At 39.3% G+C, this 22988-nt stretch overlaps 2 protein-coding genes across 12 annotated transcripts in view; one reads left to right on the forward strand and one right to left on the reverse strand.

Annotated features, from left to right (window-relative positions):
• rpl35 (ribosomal protein L35) overlaps positions 1-22988 on the forward strand; it is a 657733-nt gene that overhangs the window by 531196 nt on the left and 103549 nt on the right. The gene's annotated exons all lie outside the window — the stretch shown is intronic.
• Positions 1-22988, reverse strand: part of slc4a4b (solute carrier family 4 member 4b) — a 77984-nt gene that overhangs the window by 38863 nt on the left and 16133 nt on the right. For all 4 annotated transcript variants that reach the window (XM_007233979.4, XM_007233980.4, XM_007233981.4 and 1 more), the window contains exons 2-4: positions 15526-15596; positions 10341-10508; positions 3522-3657 (exon numbers count right to left, since the gene is read on the reverse strand). In XM_007233979.4, the coding sequence (XP_007234041.2) occupies positions 3522-3657; positions 10341-10508; positions 15526-15596 (375 nt within the window). The remainder of the gene's footprint in view (positions 1-3521; positions 3658-10340; positions 10509-15525; positions 15597-22988) is intronic.

Raw genomic sequence — 22988 nt, forward strand, 5'->3', positions numbered from 1 at the left:
AATTATGAAGTAAACTAATGGACGAATGGACTAAAACTGAGATACTTGCTTTTTTTGTTGGTCAGCAACTATATTCACTGTATGGGCAAAAGTATTGGAAAACATGCTTTTCGTTTCTTTTCAAAATCAAAGTATTTAAAACAGAGTTAAATTTGCTTTTGATGCAGTAACTCTCTCTACTGTCCACAAAAGAAAACAACAAATAGGCAAGTGTCTAAATGCTTTTGTCCACAAGGTCTCAAAGTCATCTAAAGTAAAACAAAAATAAGATTCAATCGGCTGCTTCAGGTTCATTTTTCAGTGATATCTTCATCCAAACACACGCTTCAGTGACAATGTGAATTCTAATCTCCCTCTCTCTCTCTCTCTTTTTCACACACACACACACACACACACACACACATCTTTATTCATTTTGGAAGAAAGAAGAGCATAGTGGCTACTGAGTTCATCTGAGCCGAGCTGAGGCTCAGATCTGATACCTGCACACACTCTACTTACCCACTCTGAATCCTGGCTTACCTGCTATGTTATCTGATATGCGGTAAACCCAGAGACCCCAGAAACTCACACGCACGTAGACACACTCTCAAACACAGGCCCACAGTGGCACGCGGCTAATAAGAGGCCGTAAGTGAATTGGGTCTTTGTTGCTGTATGAAACGTTCCGGATACTTTGAGGGTCCACACTGAAATTACATACATCAAATCAGCCCTGACGGAAGCCTTACCCCCTCCGGGAATCAGCACCTGGAAGTTAAAGGGGTCTGATTTGTCTTATGGGAACACTGAAAGCGATACAGTGATCCAGAAGTCAGTTTGTATTTCTGCAAGTGTGTGAGACAGAGGGGTTAAAAAAAGAGGTTTAAAAAAATTAAGTAATGGAATTAGGGTGAACTGAAGTGCAGCCAAGCAGAAAACTAACACACCTGGGAAATCTCATCTCCTTCAGACAGGTGAACACTAGGTATTATAATTTGCCAGAGATCTAATAGTTCCACATTAAAAAAAAAAAAATAAAAAAAAAGACCCTGGAACTGTATTCATAACATAAAACAAATAAATGCATAAATATAAATAATTATTTGATAATATTCAACCCCAAATCCATTTATTTAAAATCTCAAATAGACCCACATTTTATTCAAAAGACAATGCTAAAGTGTTTAAACAAAAGTGACAGAAAAGGAAACAGATAACAGGAAGAAATCTTTCTTAGAAAATATGAGAGCTGTGGCGTGACATCAGAAACCATCATTTCCTCATCTTTAAGAACAATGGGTCTTATTCACACACCTTTCTTACGAGAAAGAAAAAGATTTTACATTAAGAAGTGCCTTATTATTTGGCATTTTTCAGCGGTCCATAACTCTGCAGTTTAAAACATCACAAATCTAAAATTAGACTAAATAGGCTCAATCCCCACTTTTCCTGTTATTTTAGACATATTTTTTTACCCTAAATAGTTAAGAAAGCTAAGTTAAGAAGCATATCTTAGAAAATATTAAATAGGACACTCTTGGGAATCCAGGGCCTGATTTATACAGTTTAAAAACAGTGCAGATTCCTAGCACTACTAATCACCCTTAACCATCCCATCACGCATGGATGAATCTGAGATTAGATTCTCTGGCAAAGAGCCTAAATAGATTTAACTCTCATTATATAATTTTTAAACATGTTTAGAGTGCTTTCCTGCATTAAAACAATGGCTTCCAATTAGTTGGAATTAGTTTAATTAGTTGGATCTGGTGTCTTTGGAGTAACTTCTGAAGGTCAGAAGTTTTCCAGGACTAGCGTACAGAATCAGTGTTACTGGAGTGGTTACAGACACTGTTACAGACATTTAGTGGTCTTAAAGAAATAGATTAAAAACAGATTAATGCAGCGGTTAACTGTTTTTATCATTCATGTTTAGAAAATAATTCATGCTTTCAATTTGTTACATTTTTAGGTAATTGATGGTCACTAATAGGTTATTATTTGTGCAAAATGCTGCAGCTATGTTTTGTAGAAAAGAATAAATTACTTCTGCACTGACTTCTCTTCACTGGAGACTGGTGGAGGAGAACATGCAAAGATGCATGAAAACTGTGATTAAAAATCAGGGTTATTTCACCAAATATCGGTTTCTGAACTCTTAAAACTTCATCAATATGAACTTGTTTTCTTTGCATTATTTGAGGCCTGAAAGCTATTTTTTGTTATTTCATCCATTTCTCATTTTCTGAAAATAATGACAATATTTTATTTTGGAATTTGGGAGAAATGTTGTCTGTCGTTTATAGAATAAACAACAATGCTTATTTTACTCAAACATAAACCTATAAATAGCAAAATCAGAGAAACTGATTCAGAAACTGAAGTGGTCTCTTAATTTTTTACAGAGCTGTATGTTGTGGTTGTCCCCAAGCTTTGCAATGAGATGCAGATTTGACACTTTATTATTATTATTTTATGCCTTTAAATTAATTTATTTTCTGTTTACTTAATTTTGACTTTGTCTTTTTCAAATTATTATTGCGCAGTTTTATTTTAATCTGATTGTTTTTTTTCTGACACTGACATTAGACATGTCAGACATATTTTGGCTATTTTCGTGTGTATAGGAATTGAAACATAACTTGTGGCTTTGCTTTTTTGTGCATCCTTCAGTATCTTTCATGCTCTCTCTATCATTATGTCTCTCACTCTATTGCAAAGTCATGGCTGGTCATTACTATTATCACATGACTGACATCAGTGTGTCCACTTACGCACTCTCTCTCTCTCTCTCTTTGTCCACATTGCTCAAATACATACACTTTTGTTTCCACTGCTTATGTAACAGTAACCATAAAGATTAGTGACAGAGCAAGTTCAAATTCCAGACAGGTGTGTGTGTGTTTGTGTGTGTGTTATGTCTCAGAAAAGTTTTGACGGTCTGTAGAACTGTGGAATTTTACATACATTTTTCGCAACTTCCTAGAAAGGCTAGGAAGGTTTCTAGATTGCTGTTTGTGTGCGTGTGAAGTTCTGGGCAGTCTCTTTCCAGCCAGAATGGAACACATGATCCATACAGTGTACAAAGTTGCACCATGGTTCTGAGATCTAGACATGGGATTATGTGTGTATGTGTGCATGTGCGTATGTATGTATGTGTAAGAATGTGGATGCCTTTGCATTTTTGTATGTCTGAAATGTCACACCTGATATAGATTCATGAACATGCAGTGTCATTGATGTGAAGCATTAAATACTATTTACAATGTTATTAAAATACGGGGCTCACAATCCAATATATTTCGATATTTTGCAAACCCCATTGAGCCCTATTTTTGTGATATATATAAGAAAAAGAAAATACTCATTTTAACATTTGGTGCAATCCTAACAAACAGTCAACAAACGATCATATTGAACTCATTAGGCGATGTCTTTGTTAATTTCTCAGTGGTATAAGAATCCATAGCAAATTTTCAGAGAACCTAAAATAAAGTCTGTTAAAGAAAAAAATTGTTTATTAATATTTTTTACGTTACCTGGCCGTTTCCTTCCATTCCATTTCCTGACCATCAACAGACAGCAGCTCATCCAACTCAGTGAAGAGCTGTGGAGGAGGCGGCCCACTATCCTCTTCCCCAAGAATGAAGCGAATCCGCTCTGCTGCTGGAGAGACTGAAAGAAAAAATCAACAAATCAATGATCAATAACAGCATCAAAGACCCAAATCTGGGTCACATTTAAATTCTGCTGATATTTCATGAATTATTATGTGATCTTTGCTGTTTAGATGCATTGTTTACAAGCCCATGCGCTGATATCACTCTCTGTCCTCATGTACACACAGCCGATAGATCCACACTGGATTATACTTCAGAAAGCAGTAAACGAGTCACAGAAAGTTACTGTGAGAGAAACTTTGAAGGAGAGATTATTATTGTCTTCCACAATTAATCGGATCCTCACCGGAGAGTGATGACGCTGCAGTTTTTGGGAAGGGTAGTTATTTTTCTAGCTAAATATATGCTTTACCCCACCGGGTGTTTGTGTTGTGAGTGGTGGAGAAGATTTGTTGTGCTGCTACTTTTGGTGGCAACAAACTTTCAACACAGTCTACATATTACATTGTTTTGTTCAACATCTGGCTTCCTAAAACCATACCAATTCCATACCACTAAAGTGACATTTCCAGAGTGTCGGCTGGATCCATTTGGGCTTGATGCTTAGTTTAGAAAATATGCGTGTGTTGGTCTGTGAGAGGGAAGTAACCAAGGTTATTCTGTAATTGTAATTAACCAAATTAATGATGAAAATCTCCCAGCCCTAATTCCTACCATACTTTGTTCCTATCCTCAGCAATGTGGTTCTGAATGTGACTGTGAATATGAGTAAACTATTCACATCAGTGCATTATTAATATTAAAGGGTTATTTCTTCTTCTTAACTTTCCAGCCTAGAGTGTTTAAAAATTTAGTATTAAAATATGTTCCTCTAGAACCTACTGTGCTGTGTTACAGACTGATTTGCCACTGAAAACACAGACATTCTGACATTGTGACATTCTAAGTGTGTATAAGACAGATTCCACTTATGCAACAGTAATCATGCAATTTGGAAGGTAAAGTAAATGGACATCGTAAGGTAAGTGGTCTGCTTAAATTACTCAAAACATGTTCCTCATTCCACCGGGGGCAGCTCACATAGGAAGATTTCTCAGATAACTCAGACTGCCTGTCTAGAATGGAAAAGGGTTAGGCTGATTCCTGCTGGCTTGTTGGCTTCTTGTGAAATACTGAGCACATTTAGCAAACAGGGTTTTTCCTGCATCATTAGTAACTCGGACAGAAGCAGAAAGCACCTATTCATATCTGAAAGAGAAGAGGTGGGTGTGGTGAACTAGAGTTGTAGGACTTGTTTCTGTTTCTTCAGTGCACGTGTGTGTGTGTATGTGTGTGTCTGTGTGCGTACATGTTCCTGTCACTACGCTATTGAAGGTTTTCATTCTGAAATGCGATAAACAAATTCCAGGACAATATCAGAGATAATAATCAAGATAACTCCATAAAACGAGGTGATGCTAGTGTGTGCATGCAAGTGTGTGTGTGCATGTGAGCGTGTGTGTTCTCTAGAATTAACTGTGTGTATTCCATAAAACTGTGGTCTCCTGGTCAGCCACTCTACAGTCAGTTCTGCTTCAGTCAATACATTTTTGAACCACTCCTTAACCCACTGAGTTCTGCTGTGTGCTAAAACTAAATTAATCAGCCAATATATGAACCAACTGAGAACAATCACCTGGTGACCCTTTGGCCTCATATGGAGACACTGCCCGTACCATCTAGTGGTCACATAACAACCTTACACTCAACAAGATGACAGGAATCGCAGTCAAACATTTCTACAGCCAGTCTAGACAAAAACAGGGGCAGGTAAAAATTCACATCCAGTTCTAATGTTTGTGTTTACTTTTGTTTTTGGACTAGTTTCTTTCTAATTCCAAATGGCAAGGCAAAATTTTTAAATGTTAAAATAAACTACTGTCCCCATATGAGGACATTTTTTTTCATTTAGCAAGACAACTTCCATGTACAAAAAAAGTTTAGGGTCTACCATCCAGCAGACTTTAGCTTCAACCACTAATCAAACCTACCTGATCCATCCAATTGCTGATTCCAAGAGTGATTGATCACTTGAATGGGGTGGGTTAGATTGGGATGGAGGCATAACCTGCAGGACTGTAGCTCTCCATGAATTTATATATAGTAAAACAGCCCTGACCCTTTGAAGCATGACCTCAACAATACATCTACAGATGTCCTGTGGTATCAGAACAGCTTCAGACCTTAGCAGTAGCTGCTTTTTATCGTGTAAGATGTGAGGTGGGTCCCTTGTAGCATCCAAACGTGTTCTCTACCCATCAGTGTTTGTTTTTTGACAGCTCAAATGCATCTCTGGTAAGCCGAAATCTAAATCCGTAGATGTGCTAAAGGTGGTTGCCGCTGCAAAATCTGCAACTTTACAAACTATAATAGTTCTATAAAAATTCTTTAAATTTAGGGGAAGGCAAAACCTAGTCTGTTTTGATGAGTAAACGACTGTTCATATGGATTAACTGACTGGGGAGAAGTTTTTGTACTTCAGTGTATTTTGAAGAGAAGGGTATGTTATATCACTGCTATATCACACTTTCTCACACACCACCTCCTGAAGTGGTTTGAATAATAAGATTTAAATATTTTTAAAAATATATAAAAATATATATATATAAAAAATGGAGGTGGCAGGTTCGAACCCTCCGCTCATGCAGCTTTGCCTTCAAGCTTCCGGCGCTCAGAGGGAGCACAATTGGCCCTGCTCCCTCTGGGTCGGTAGATGGCGCTCTCTCCCCACATCACTAAAAGGTGATGCCCGCAGCACAGGGCGTCTGTAAGCTGATGTATCAGAACCGAGTCGCTGCGCTTTCCTCAAAGTGCTGGGCAAGCATCAGCAGCTGGGCAAAAAGAAGCGGTGGCTGACTTTACATGTATCGGAGGAGGCATGTGTTAGTCTTCGCCCTCCTGGTGTGTTGGGGCATTACTAATGATATGGGGAGTCCTAATAAGTGGGTTGGGTAATTGACCATGTAAATTGGGGAGAAAATGGGAAAATTTAGAAATAAAATTAATAAAAGAAAATAATAATAATAAAAAATATATATATGTGTATTTTAGGCAGTTCACATTGCCTTTTTAATTTGAACCATATTTGACATGAGCATTGCTTCATGTAAAGTTTAAGTTTCATCCTTTAGCCTAAATCACAGAAGCTTTTAATGAGTTTATATGGCTGACAGCTGGGCTTATCACCAAGGATGCGTTCAAGCTCATTGTAAAAAATGCACGTTTATCAGCCACAACCACTTCTTTAGTTAATTTCTTAAACTTTCCTTATTTGAGTTTTTTACTTTCCTTTTAAACTTCAGCGGCGTGCCACTCTGTTTTGCCAATTTTCAGTTTCTTTTCAGTTTCTTTTTCTTTTTCACTTTGCTTCAATGCCTCAATTTCAAGAACTGATCTTAGGAACCCTTAACAAGTGCTGCTGGAACCACACCAACAGATCATAATATGTTCTTCACTTCATCTGGCGATGGCTTTAATATTATGGAGTCTTCAATCCCACAATTATGTCTGTTGATCATCTAAAGAGCATTACTAGAAACAGGTGTAATACATGAGTGTCCCTCTTGCACTAAACCCTACATGTCAACAATCCTCTAAGCACCACAGTGCTAACAGCTAACCGATTCCTCCACTGACCATTACCACCTGACCACTAGCCTGAATCCCTCACAGTGGTTTACAGCAATGCCATAAGCTTCCCCAATCAGTGGAGGCTGGATGCCTTACCTAAAACCCTTATTATGTGGCGTCCCCTGACAAAGCTCAATGTTAGTAAACACTTTAACCACTGCTACCAACCCTACCATCTGCTACAAAGCGGGAATGATTCATGCTCTGTTCAACTCTATTCACAGAAGACCACAGCCTAAGTCCAGCCTGACCTCGGACGACCTGCTGTGTGACCACATGAGGAGAAACCAGGACAATGAAGCGGCTTACTGGCCGAGGGGGCGTGGTGGCGACAGGGGATAGAAGGGGATAAGGAGATCCTACTCTGCACCCTGTGACTAAGCAACTCATTCAGGTCGACGTTTTGGTTTGTAGAGTGGTGGGCACAGGAGGGGGGCTGTGAGAAGGGTGTGTGAGGGATTAATGATAGGTGCTAGAAGAGATAATGGGTGAGAGACAAACACATACAAATACAGAGCTGGTAAAAGTGATGAATTATTAATAAAAGGGTTTTAAGTTCTTTACCTACGTCCATTAAAATGTCACTGTTGGGCATGTGAGTAATGCATTAACCCTCTCTGCTTCAGTTTTGGAGGGTTGTGTCAGCATGGTTAACTAAGCCCAGCTTTCTAAGCTGAGCTATAAGAAGGAACGTATTTTGTTGTAATGTGATTTATGAAAATAAGGGTACTTGAATTGAAATGAAAGAATTTACACTTGAAATCCAGCTTCTACACAGTGGGGTTAGTTTAACAAAATGTTACAACTACGCCTGCCAAAAACATGTCCCTTTTACCAATGACAATAAAAATTATTCTAACATCAATAGCCATTTTTTGTTTCATTTTTGTGAATAAAACATTCTATATACTGTGGTCAATTTTAAGTTTTATTTTACATTGAAATGCTTTTTAAAGAATCCTAAACAAACTGTTACAGCACATACACACAGACAGACAGACATTCAGACACGCATCAGATTAGCATATGCTCACAGACTGAAAAAAGTAGGTTGGATTAACATATCAGTTCTAGTAGCTTGACTGGAGATTAGCGAAACAGGCGTTCAACTCCCTCATCTCTCTCACTCTGCTGTTCCCTATGACTGTCACACACACCCACACCCACACCCATATACACCTATACACCAGTCATCTGAGAAATTGATCATGCACTGTGATAAGTGGTAATGTTTTGGACCCAAAATGCTGAAGTGGAATTTAAGTAATTGAGGCTTCTCCTGTTTCTTGGCTGTGTCAAGTATGAAAAGAGGAACCAACTTGGCTGAAGTTACCTGCCTAAAAATGCCTAAAAGCTATCTGAGTGCTTTAGGCAGGTAAAATACATTTTGAGGATCTGGAGGTTCAGATTGTGAGGGACTAGAATGCTTGTTGTTTTTATAGGTTGATATTGTGCATCAGAAAGGGAAAATATAAGAATAAAATCACTTGATATCAAGGATCAAAAGAGTTTAAAGAACATTTAGATGTATATTAAGTGTTTGGAGGCAGAAATAAAAAAATATGATAGTTGCTTTTAAAGTGAATTTAAGGATGTGTGTGGGGTGAATTGGAAGTCTTGGTATATGTAGGTTTCTAAGATGACAGGTGTTTAAAATGCAAGGTATTTGAGAACATACTGTATGCATGTGTAATGCTTAGTGTCTAAGAAGTTTGGTGTTTAAAATATAAGGTGTTAAAGTCACCGTCACGCTCTCAGGCTTTCCCTCTGTCTCTGCTCACAAAATAGACTACACTTCCCATGATACACCTCTCACATCAATCAGGAACTCTTCCTTAGATCCTAGTCACCTGAATTTTAGAGTCACTCTTACCTGTAGTGCTGGGCCATATGGGAAAAATCATATATCACGATATGGAATTTTTTATTTCACGATAACGATATATATCATCGTCTCCATTGTTCAGCTCTCATGAGTTTAATAAAGTAAAGCATTTCGCAAACCGGCGTGTCCGTGCGTGTCCGTCAAATAACGTAAAGCAGCGTCACGTCGCAAAAACATATTATGAAGCTTTTTTAGCGAAGATTACTTTATTATCACTTATATAAACTGAGTTTATGCAAAGTGACCACGCCAATACATTTTATCGTAGCCTACTTTATATATTTGCATGAATAATTCATGAAATTACTCTAGAAACTATAGGGACGATGGAAGGTAAGTAGCACGATAAACACTTTTCTATCGTCTCCACGATATCTATCGTCATATTGCACAGCACTAATTACCTGTTTCTTATCAATTCTATTAAGCCTCTGACTTTGCAAAGTATTGCCAACACTCCTGATGGTGCATAAGAAGCATTCTTTGTCATGTTTGCCTGTCTGTAACCGATCTCTGCTTGCCTTTTCTTAAGTTTTGTCATTTTGCCCGTTTTGGTTGTTTGCTTTTTTGTTTCTGGTACTGTTACTGTGTTTGATGCCTGGCTGATATCTTTTGGCTTTGATATTAAACATATTAAACATCTAACATCTTTAATATTAAACATCTAATAACCTTCTATATCTGAAGCCGTCTGACTAGTCTCTCAGGTGTCACAGTCACTAGGTGTTTGAAATTTTAGGTGCTTGAGAACAAAGATGTTTAAAATATTACATGTTAAAGAGGTTTGGTGTTTGATAAGTGTTAAAAATGCAATGAGAGTTCTGGGTCTAAGATGTTTAAATGTAAATATAAATGTCGCTTGTTTGACGTGCTCTGTGTCAGAGATTTTATGTAAGTTGTACGAAATGTAAGAAAGTTGTAAAAAATGTAAGCTGTTTGTATGAAATGCTGGGCTCTTACCCCTTAAACTTCATGACACCATAAGCTAAGAATTATTAATCTGTAACTACATGCAAAGCAATGCAAAATGGCTGAGTTGCTTCCATCAGTTCCATGCTTCCATATCAGTTAGAAAAAACAGGAACCACTGGTGGTGCAGATCAGTTTAATGTTTGATAAATTAGGTTTAAAAGATGTTTGGTGTTAGAAATGATTGCTTGATGTTTGAGGAGCATGTGACTTACTGAGTGGCTTGAGGATACTAGGGGCGGAGTCATCAGCATTCTCAGCGTCTGATTTGTCGTTAATTCCTTCTGTCACTCGTTCTCTCCTCTCTCTCCTCGGTCTCCTGTGTCTCCGACGACGCCGGTAACTCTTAGGCACATGAACACCAATGTATACTGTGTGATGACCTGTATTCACACACACACACACACACACACACACACACACACACACACACACACATTCACAAACAGAAAAATATAGGATATGGTAAGTCTACAGTACATCACATAATCAGAAAATAAAACAACTTCTTATATAATACTAATGCACTACATAAACACACACAGGGAAAATCCACATTAAGGTAATTCAGATTTAGATCATACAGAAATAAGTAGATAAAATAGTAAAAATAGTCACTGAATAGTTGTTTTGCTTAGTTTTGTTCATGTATGTGTATTACTAACCATGGCATAAAATAAAACAATGTAATACGACACATAGCCTTGTAAGTACAGCTATACAAGTACACAGTTCACACTCCGCACATCAGTATCTAGTTCAGAGTGAAAAAAGGGTATCAAAAAGACATGAAATAATCCCTCCAGCACCACGGATGCGACATTCTCAGAGCTGAAATAATTTAAATAAATAAACTTTAAACAAGTTATTGTATTTTACACTGTTCTTCTTTATATTTTGAGCAGCTACAGTTACATAAAACATTAAAATAATCCACAAAACAACTGCTGTGTTTGTTTTTGCAAGATCTATGTAAGCATGTGAACATCTGTGTGTGTGTGTGCATGTGTTTCCTGAGTAGGTGATCTGACGGCTATCTCGTACTCATTAGCATGTAAATAAATGCCAACTACTTCCCGTCTAGTAGAAAAGACATCTCCAGGAAGTGAATTCCGAAACACAGAGCAGCACGCCTTGTGTCAGATGACCTCGTTCTGTCCTTTACATGAAAACACACACACCCACTCACACTCGCACAGTATGAGAGTTTGTGACTCATGTAAATGCGTAAATATATTAGTGTGTATAAATGACGGGCATAAGTGGATGGACAATATGATAAAAATAAATACAGCTCTGGAAAAAATGAGGAGACCTCTTCAGTTTCTGAATCAGTTCCTCTGATTTCGCTATTTATAGGTTTATATTTGAGTAAAATGAATATTGTTTTATTCTATAAACTTCAGACAACATTTCTCCCAAATTCTAAATAAATTTAGAGCATCCAAATAAATAATTTAGAGCATTTATTTGCAGAAAATGAGAAATGGCTAAAATAACAAAAAAGGTGCAGAGCTTTCAGACCTCAAATAATGCAAATAAAACAAGTTAATATTCATAGTCATATTCATCAAGTTTTAAGACTTCAAAAATCAATATTTGATGGAATAACCCTGGTTTTAATTAGTTTTTAGTTGCATCTTGGCATGTTTTCCTCCACCAGTCTTATACACTGCTTTTGGGTGACCTGATGCTACCTTATGCTAAATTCCAGTAGTTCAGCTCAGTTTATGGCTATTGATCATCCATTCATCTCATATTCCAGAGGTTTTCAATTTGGTAAAATCAAAGAAACATAATTTTTAGGTGGTCATCATTTTAGGTGGTCAACATTTTTTCATTTATCATTTATTAATTCTATTTGATTTTAAAAAAGTGATGTCAACAGATCTGATTTGGTACAAAAGCAGATAATGTGTGATTCTTTGATGACTAAAGATCTCTATTTTTCATGCAGTTGAACAATGCTCCTCAAAGAAAAATTCAGGGATTCACACATTTTTTTCTCAACAGTGCATCATATTTTCAAAATTGTTATGACTCAAACCCACATGGGTTGTAGAAAATCACACTGCAATATAATTTATTTACAAATGACTAAATATTCCCCCCTCTGAAGTAAGTGTATATATACGTGTTCTGTCCGATACCACGGCGCTAATGTCTAAAAATCTGATCTGAACCTTGGCTAGAAGGTCACTTTAAAAAAAACAGAATATGCCTAGACTGTTTACTGTTATCCCTCAGATCCACCATCAGCCTTGGACTTGAATTTATGAGAATACAGAATGTCCAGTGAAAACAGTTGACAATACAAGAAGCTCAACAAAACTACCAAGAAATGTTTTGATGTTTATCTTCTGAGAAGATTTAGCAGAGGGCTACCAGTGTGGTCGAGCATGTTTAAGAGTTTTCACCAAAACAGCTGTAAAAATATCCACATCCAACCTAAAAGTCTAGGATGTGTTTACATGTACAACAAAACACCAGTATTACCAGGAATGCGACCATACTGTATTCTCATGCTCCAAGCATGCCTTTAGTGGAATATGAATTGAGATTTTAATAAATATTATGGAGAATTGAGGCCATGTTAACACACTGACTGGTAAAAATAAGGGAGCCTCTTTTAAAGGTTTAAGGGCTATTCCTAGTATAAAAGAACCTTTAAAGTACATTGTAAACAGGCAATGCAAGTCAGTATTCCCAGCTTCCCTGAATCCCTCCCTGATCTGCAGAAATGCTAACATTCAGAATAATTCCAATATTACAGTTACAGTTATTCTTAATATTTTGCCCTCTTTAAGAGTAAGAATGGTTACCATTCTCTAGATTACACTCTGGAGAACACACTCTATTACACCTTGCTTCACATCCAGAATTATGTTCACCACAATTGTTTTTACCCAAAATTAATGCACTCTACTTTTATCTGCACCACCACACACACTTTCGTGTAAGTCCAAGTACTGCTTGTGCCTATAAAATCTGTATGTGTCTTCGTCATATTTTTCGGGCACATGCTTTAATTTCCCCCAAAATCGTCAGTGCACCTTGTAATCCACTGCGCCTTGTGTATGAATTTTACCAGTCAGTTTATAAGGAGCAGTAAAGGCACTCTGCTGAAGTACAGCGTTATACAGGAGTATCAGTTTAGTTCTCCAGCACCGAGACTGGAGCAGCATTAGCATTAGTCGCTAACTACGCTAAGTGCTAGCTCTATCGCCGTTCAGAGGTAAGTATTATCGGCCTGTACCCTGCTGCTAACCCCGGCTAGCGCTGTAGGAGCAGCACTGACATTAGATGTTAACAGCGCTAAGCGCTAGCTCTTTCGGAGCTCAGAGGTGAGTATTATCTGCCTGTAGCCTGCACGTTTATTGCGTTTAAAGAAGCTACATGGGATAAACTGCTAGCTAATATTACCCTGGGTTGCCAGGACACTCAGGATTTCTCAGTGTAGCGCTTTTATGCGGCATTAGCAATATAATATAAATAACTGAAACAATTTACTAACCCAAATAAACAATTTTCAGTAGAGAAATCTGTGTAGATTAACATCCAGTGCTCATTTAACTGTAAGAGAAAATATTTTTTAAGAATTACAGTTATGTTTACTTAACTTAGCTTAGCAGGAGTTGCCACCCAGCAGCGAGACCGGCTGAATTAGAAGGGAAACATGGCAACACCCCTGTGCCATACTAGTGTCGCACAGTGCGCCTGATAATACAGTGCGCCTTATGTATGAAAAATCACCAGAAAATGTTTATTGATAGTGTGCCTTATAGTGCGAAAAATACAGTATATTGTATATTTTTTATCTGTGAAATGTACATTGTCTGTACATGAGTGGACATTACAGTAAAAAATAAAACACTGACATGCCACATCTCAAGAGAATAGAACTACTATTATGTGCAATCACTTCTAGAAGCTTAAGAATGCTGCACTGACCTGTGGGATATGCATAGGAGGCTTCCTGTACTGTAGATATGATTTCTGAAAGTGGCTGTCTGTTCACATGGTCAATTCTAGCCAGACACCACCAGTATATGCTCATTATCACCCACTGCTCTGTTCACTGTGGGTGGTAATGCCTTCTATGGCAAATTTCCATTACACATGTGACAGTGTGGATCAAAGAATTTTAAATGCCTGCATATTATCTTAAATAAAATGTCCCATTCATCTGGCATACACTATTAGGTCTTGCTAAACTCTGATAATTCACGTCACTTTAATTATTTCTCACAACTTGTACAGGTGCAGGTGTTTCTAGGTAATACTTTAAGATCAAATTGAATACTGCTACCTATTACGTTCGGTGTGTCAATGTTTACCTTGCTTATTTATTTTACAGTGTGCGCAATGTGTATATTGTGTCCTTAAGCTGATTAATACTTGTGTACTGTGTCTACTGAGTATATTATCTGGATTTCACCATAGTACATGAAAGACCCAACTGGCTAGTACTAAACTCCCTGCGTGTATGTGTGTGTGTGTGTGTGGACATGTTGGCCAATAAATCTGATTCTGTTTGTAATTCAGATCATAGTTCTTTGGTATTTTACACAGTCTAATTACAGCAGTGGTGTATTTTTCATGGACTTTGTGCATATGTTGTGTGTGTGTGTGTGTGTGTGTGTGTCTGAGGGCGAAGGAGACAGACAGAGAGATACAGATAGAAAAAAAAAAGAGAGCGAGGGACATGTGTACTGTGTCACATTCCCGAAAGCTTCAGAAGAGGGTGAGAAGAAAATAGAATCTGTTTGAAAACAGTAATGTGTGAAGGACTCGATGTGTCCACAGTGACTTTGGTTTGTGTGTGTTGGTGTGTGTGAGTGTGTGTGTTGTGGTCACTGGGGTTTCTATAGATAGTTTGCGCAAACATCGGTTGGATTTGCTTAATCCCTGAAACACTGCAAACATACCTCAACTGAATTTAACACCAATGTGGCAGAGCTCTCTCAGTGTGTGTGTGCGTGTGTGTGTGTGTGTCCACAGGCACTGAGCATTATCACAGTAAACATCTTCACGTGTCTGAGGTTTGTAACATCTGCACACACTCATTTTATCTTTATCTTTGTAATCCTGCCCTGCACTGCTCAACATGTCAATGTTGCCACTCTGTCAACAGCTGCCTGGTTCATTCAGACCACTAAAAAGAGAGAGAGAGAGAGAGAAAGAGAGAGAGAGAGAGAGAGAGAGAGAGACAACGAAGGACAAAAACCACAAACGAGAGGAAAGAAAAAAAAGGAAAACAACAAGACAAAAACAAGACGACGATAACAAGAGATTAATCTGACAAAAGAGATAAAAACACAATGAAAAACAAATAAAGTCATCCTGACATGCTTTTTGACACGTTTTTGGTGTGTGTATGTGTGTGTGTGTGTGTCTTACCCTCAACCTCTTCTTCGTCACACAGGTGCTTGTATGAGGCCCCTCTGTCCACGACTGCCTCATCGTCCACTCTGCCGAGAGAGACAGATGATTAAGTGTGAGAAAACAGTGACTGGAATAGACACCACACCAGTACCAGGTCAACAGCTTACTACCTAAACCAGTGAGAACGGGAAGGGGTTCCATTCCTGTCCATGCAGTTTTGGAAAAAAAGCCAAATCTCTATGTCTGTCATGGTTTTGACACTGCAACCAGATTCTGTTCTGTTCTGTAAAGACTAGAGGCAGAGCCAGACATGTCTACACATTTTCAGACTCGCTCACATCTCACATCTACAGATCTATTACCTTCACTGAGTTTACAACACAACCTCAAGGACCAGAGGCAAAGCAGACTTTTTCCACTGACTAACCAGTTGTCTAGTAAATGTAACATTTTAACAGTAAAATTGCATTTTATGTCATCATTTAATTATGATACGATTTACATTTCCATCAAATTACTGTAGCAGATCTTAGCTGTTTGCCATTAAGATAAACCAAAGCTACTATGGTTCAGTTTAACTCCAGAGCTGCTGGTGGCGATTAAAAGAAAACAGTAATGTTTAAAATGGTATTTGGACACTATCTAGACCAGAAAATGTATTTTATAAGCTCTCTAGCCACAACTGAGTATAAACACTATAGTCCAGCATGGCTAACAACTAATTAACTAATTAACAAAAATCTTTAGTGCACCTTTTAATCCTGTGCGCCTTATGTATGAATTTTACCAGTCAGGTTGTAAGGAGCCGTAAAGCCATTCGGACTTATTGGACTGTAGTCTGTGTGTTTACCATGTTAAAACAAGCTACACGGAACGAACCGCTAGCTGATAGCGCCCTGGCTTACTGGAACACTCAGGGTTCCTCAGTGTAGCTCTCTCGGGTGGCATTTACTAGCGCTAAGCTAAGCTGCTAACTGTGCTGTTGTAAATCTGTGTAGATTAACACCCAGTGCTCATTTGACTTTAAAAGTAAATGTTTTTTTTAAGAATGCACCATATATATGAAAATAGACGTTTATTGATAGTGCTCCTTTTAATACGGTTCCTTTTAGTCTGTAAAATATCATATTGGATCATACTGGACATTTATGCTTAACAAAAATAACGTTGTACATAGTGTCTGTTAATGCAACCAACAGCTCAACCTCATATCAATAATTGATAAGCGTATGATCAACTAAATAGTTGCCTGATAACTTGACCAAAACTCAGCTACACCTTGTAATCAGTAGAAATATCACAGAGACAATCTGTTCCAGCCATGGCTGTCCATCACTTTACAAGTGTTACCATGCCTTTGACGATCTGTGTGCAGAATACCAATTTTTAATATTTCAGCAGGAAAATAAAAATTAGGCAAAATTTGTAATAAATGCTGATGATCTAAATAAAGATAAGAGGAGAACACTGAGATGGAAAATGGTCTGTTTTGTCACTGAAACATGTGTGGATGGATGGAGTTAATCATCATACTGCAACCAGACAGCAGAGAGGCTAAAACAGTGGTGACTTTACTTTGAGAGCCATTAAGCTGTACATACTTAAATATAGTCACTAGGTTCAACTGAGTGGCCCAACTGTCTAAGTACTGCCTTTGGTTTTGCGACAGTCATGTGGCCTATCTCTCTTTCTCTCTCTTCCTGGGTGGGTAGTATGCTCCTTCCTCATTTAGTGTTATTTAGTGAGTGATGCTAGCCAGCATGGACATCTATTAGCCGATGTAACCAAATTAAAAGTTAGCATGCGCCTTCAAGTGTGTTGAGCTTGTTGCTCTTCTTCACCCTTTGAGTACTGGGACCAATGTGATAGGGGGAGTTCTAGCTAAAGGGAAAGAGCTGAAGTCATTTTGGAGCATTTCTATTTGTCCATTCATCATGAAATTCTTATTCAGTGACAGGCCCAGATGATAAATTCAAAGTATGTCAAAGAGTAACCATATGCAGACTAGGATCAGCCACTATGTTCAGTCACATGTTCAATACTGGTCATTCGGTTCTTTCCTCCAAGCATGTTTCAGCTGTTACTGCATGAGGAACAGCTGAAAAAGACAGCACAACTGGCACATGTCCCACTGGAAGCACATGGCAACCTTCAAGCTGCCTGATTGGTAGATATAGCGGCATATGGGCGGCCTGGATGTGAATTAGTAACAGCTCACATTGAAGGAAAGAATTTGGGTAGGAACCAGAGAGGACTTCTGAAACTGTCCCGCTTAATTACAACACAGATTAAGTCTGTACTCAGACTAAATTACTCGGTGATCCACTGCATCTATTTTGCAGTGTAAGCCGAGTGCCAACAAGCAGTAAGTGAGAAGGACAGAAGGACAGTTAACACAAGCCCTTTCACTCTCTCTCCACTTTCTCTACCCCATCCTGAAGTTTCTTTTCAGTTTGGACTGAGTATATTCAAGTGCTGGATGTGAATGATATCTATTCTATACATATAATCATATTTATGAGTATTTTAAGGTGCTTAGTAGTTGGAGAGACATGCTGTGTGTAGAGTTACAGCAGTGTGATGGAGTTCACTCATCCTAAAAACTTAAAGAGCATCCTATCCTCCAACACCACTGCCTGGTCTGAAAATGCTCCATACATTAATGATGGGGGTGTACTGTTGAGTCCTGTCCAGCAAATCATTGGGTCAAGGTTTCCTGCCATCAAGGATATTCACACCCAGTAGCATTTAAAGAGTAACAGGCCGGTAGCACCAGGAAGAAAAACTTCTTCCCTTAGCCCAAGTGCCCATGGACTTTTTATATCTGGACACAGGCTACAGAGTACAGGTGCATCTCAATAAACTAGAATATAATTTAAAAGTTATTTTATTTCAGTAATTCAGCTAAAAATCTGAAACTCATATATTATATAAATGTATTACACACAGAGTGATCTATTTTAAGCATTTTTTTCTTTTGTTGCTGATGGTCATGGCTTACAGCCAATGAAAACCTAAAAATCAGTATCCCAGAAAATTTGAATATTACATAAGACCAATTGGTACTTTTGGCAGTGTGCCTGCTGGAAAATGAAATATGCATTTCTATAAAAGTTATCAACAGAGGGAAGCATAAAGTGTGGAAAGTTTTCCCGTAAAACACTACACTGATTTGAGACTGTATAACACAGTGGATCAACACCAGCAGATGACATGTCTCTCCAAACCATCACTGATCATTAGTAAATTGTACATTTCATTTGGAAATTAAGGGAGCAGAGTCTGGAGGAAGAGTGGATAAACACACAGACCAAGCTGATTGTGGTCTAGTGTGAAGTTTCCACAATCAGTGATGGTAAGTTTTGTTTCGGGTGTTTATAAGCTGTAAGGCATAATCATAAACAATAAAAGAAATAAATACTTAACCTTATGTCTCTTCCATCTACTTCACCACTTGCTACATCTGGTCATTTCACATGTGAGATCCCAGAACATCTGTACTTTGTTTAATGTCTACCTTTTTGACCAGGGCTGGACTGGCAATGAAAAGCAGTCCAAGAATTTGCAGTCAAAACGGAGGTCAGGGGTCTTCATCACTGCCTGAATACTACTTAAATAATCTTTTATCCAGCACACTTGGCAGTGCAGCTTTTCACTGCACAAGTGCTGACTATACATTATCTTCCCAAGTTCTAGGTTAGGGCTGCAACAATTAGTCGATATTATCGTTAATTGTCGACAAAGTGATCTTTAAGGCACCTTTACCTTAAACAATTACCAGCTTTCATCTGTCTTTAAAAGACCTCTACTTAAAAGCCTGTTTTCTTGGTTTTCTTGAACTTCTATATACAGCAGGACCCACAATAGTCCAGATAACTATGCTAAACGTTTTTCTTCAAATCAAAGACTTTTACTTCAGATATTGTTTCCTATAAAAGTGTAAATATTTAATTTTAAAAATGTTGTTACTGATTTTACTGTTTTGCCTGCCTGCTAAGTCTTCTGGTAGAACTGGTAACTGGATTTAAAATCCAGGTTTGACAATTTGCATAGTACTATACCACACTATACTTTAGTATTCCACCCTGCCTCATCTACAGTAAGCTGTCTAGTCTCTACAGTGTTTACAGCCTAATGTATAGCGCACTGCTGGATCTACTTGTAGATTTTCAAGGATTCAAGGAGATTTTATTGTCATTCGCATCACATGTGGTACATGAGGTGGAACGAAATTGTGATCTCACGATCCAGTTTTACACCCGAAGAGCTGTTATTAATAGATATATAGATAAAAAAAGAATACAATAAAAGAAATAGAATATACAAAATAGATAGATAAATATCCCAAAGAATAAAAAAAATAAATAGAGAGTAGAAGGTTCAGCAACATGAAGTCCAGAGTGCAAGTGTGCTATAGCAGCATGATAATTAGAGCAGTGGAGATAAAGTGTCTCAGTGCAAGTAAAGTGACCATGTTTGTAAACAGTAAACAGTAATTTGTCCTTGGTGTCAGTGCAGTGTGTTGTTAAGTGGAGTTTAAGAGTCTTACAGCTTCCGGAATGAAGCTGTTTCTGAGTCTTGTTGTTTTGCACTTAATGCTCCGCAGCCTCCGGCCTGAGGGAAGGGGGACAAAAGTGCGTGTGCTGGGTGGGTGGGATCCTTCCTGATGCAGGTGGCCCTTTTCCTGCATCTGGAGGTGTAAATGTCTGTGGTGCTGGGGAAGCTAACTCCAACAATCCTCTGTGCAGCCTTCACCACCCTCTGCAGTGCTTTCCTGTCTACAGCAGAGCAGCTTCCATGCCACACATTGATGCTGGAGCACACGACGCTCTCCACCACACATCTGTAGAAGGAGGTGAGGACTACGCTCCCGAGTCCAGCTCGTCTCAGCCTACTGAGGAAGTAGAGCCGCTGATGTGCCTTCCTGACCAGAGTGGAAGTGTTGTTGCTCCAGGTGAGGTTGCTGGTCAGGTGCACACCCAAGTACCTGTAGCTGTCAACCACTTCCACCGCAGATCCTCCAATGTGCAGGGGGTAGCAAGTCACAGTCTTGGTAGTAGTGACATCCTCCACACACTTGCTGATGTACCCGAGAACAGCAGTGTATTCCTCCAGATCCAGCTCCCCCTCACACTCAGCATCCTCCCTGAAGACCTGCCAGTCTGTGCAGCCGAAGCAGTCCTGCAGCACAGCTGCGCCGTCACTGGGCCACACCGTGATGGTTTTCTGTGTGGGTTTTGAGCGTCGCAGTGGGGGGTGGTATGCGGGGACCAGCATGATGGAGATGTGGTCCGATAGCCCGAGGTGGGGGCGGGGGAATGCTTTGTAAGCGTCTTTCACAGAGGAGTAAACACGGTCCAGCGTGTTATTACCTCGCGTTGGAATGTTCACGTGTTGGTAAAACCTCGGCAGCGTGTTCTTCAGTTCTACGTGGTTAAAATCCCCCGCTACCACGTAGAACGTGTCCGGATGCTTGTTCTGAAGCGAGCTGATGTTGTCATAAAGCTCTTTCAGCTCGTTGTTAGCATTAGCATCCGGTGCTATGTAAACAGCAATCACGAACACCGCCGAAAACTCACAATGCAGATAGTGAGGACGACACTTTACAGTCAGCTATTCTGTCGCCTTGGAGCAGTGGCTGTTTACCAACACGCAGGTTGTGCACCAACCTTTGTTTATGTAGACGCACAAGCCGCCCCCCCCGGGCTTTCCCGGATAGCTGGCTGCGGTCCGCTCGGAAGAGCTGCCGGCCGGCGAGCTGGAAGGCTGAGTCCGGCATGGTCTGGTTCAGCCAGGTTTCCGTGAGACAAATCACAGCGCAGTTCCTCATCTCCTCAGAAACATTCATCCTCAGCCGCAGCAGGTCCAGCTTGTTATCCAAAGAGCGGACGTTAGAGAGGAAAAGCGACGGAATCGGGGGTCGGTTAGCATTAGCCTTTAGCCTGGCTAGCAACCCAGCGCGTTTTCCTCTCTTCTGACGCCGCTCGCACCGCCTCCTCCTCTTGCCCTTTGTCTGCAGCGATCCGCTCCCCCACGCCGGAGCGCGGAGGATCTGCAGCTCGCCCAGCGTAGCTCGGATATTACTGTCCATAGTTGCTGTTTTACTGACCAAACTGTCCTTAATCCTCAGAAGTTCGGTTCTGCTGTAACTCACATGCGTGGGGCGCGTAAAGTTGGGTTCAGAACCGACGTAAAAACAGCTCAAAATAGGGTGTTCGCTAGGAGCGTGAGAAGCCGCTGCACTACTGCGCGCCGCCATCTTGTCCAATTCCAACAATTACTGTATTAATTGTTCATTTATCTGATGCAGTTCTGTTTCTCTATCTGGAGGAACTAAATTTCGTACTCTGTGGTGAGAAATAATGATAACAAAGCTGACTTTGACTTTGATTCATGTTATTTCCACACACACAAATATCACAAAGTCACAATGCATTGCAAACACAACTCCACAGACACACCCCACACACTTACAAAATACCTACAGCTGACGTCAAACAAATACACCACTATCGTATATATACTTCAGTTTCATATACAGTTCTCCTGGCACATGGAAACACATAATTGGCGGAGTAAACACTGTAATCAGTCATGAAAATTAAAAGATCAGATAAGATTTCCTGGAATGACTGAGGTTCACCCCTCTGCTTCTCTGTTCTCGCAGGTGAGTGCAATCCACAGGGCGTTCGCCCTCCTCCTGCTAAAACTATTCGAACTTCAGAGGAGGCTGAAGGCTGTGGCAGGTCATTCTGGACCTTCTACAAGGAATGAATGTGGATGAACCCAAAATGGAAAGTGCTGATACCACTATAGAGGCAGCTGCTAGGGATGAATACTGGTATGACATCATCTCATGATATACACCAACCAGCAACAGATTTCTCAGATTTCCATGGACTCCATAATGCTTCTGAATATGTGCTATTTTATCTGGTCATCTTTAAACGTTAGCAGCAGATAATTTAAGTCCTTTAGCTGTATTAAGTCCTTTATCTCGTCTTGTGTTACAAACAAGACTTGACAATTGCACCTCCTATCTGGCTGATCTTCCTATGCCTGGCATAAGACACTTGCCACTGATTGAGAATCTTCATCTTAAATATTCAATCTGTTCAGCAATGTAACTCTACTGCCCACATCAGATTCAAAACCCTCTGTCCGTTCTGGACTTAATGGCATTGGTCAAAAACAAATCGAAGAGCACTTCAGGCTTCCAGTGTGTCTTGGCTTGACCCACCATCATCCAAGACCCTTAAAAGACAGGCACCCAGAATTTTCTTAGCCTTACAACCAAGGATTTCTGCTGGGTGACTGAACAGCAGAGTCACTTGCTGTCCTTAAACGTATACTAAAGTACCTAAATTAACATTTAACTTAAACTTGCAAGCTATCCTCATGATTTTATTTGACAACTAATTATCCAGACTGACTTCAGTTTTTGATAGTATTTAAGTTTGATGATTCTTTTGACTCTA

The sequence above is a fragment of the Astyanax mexicanus genome, chromosome 17 (genome assembly GCF_023375975.1).
Source record: "Astyanax mexicanus isolate ESR-SI-001 chromosome 17, AstMex3_surface, whole genome shotgun sequence".
Taxonomy (NCBI): domain Eukaryota; kingdom Metazoa; phylum Chordata; class Actinopteri; order Characiformes; family Acestrorhamphidae; genus Astyanax; species Astyanax mexicanus.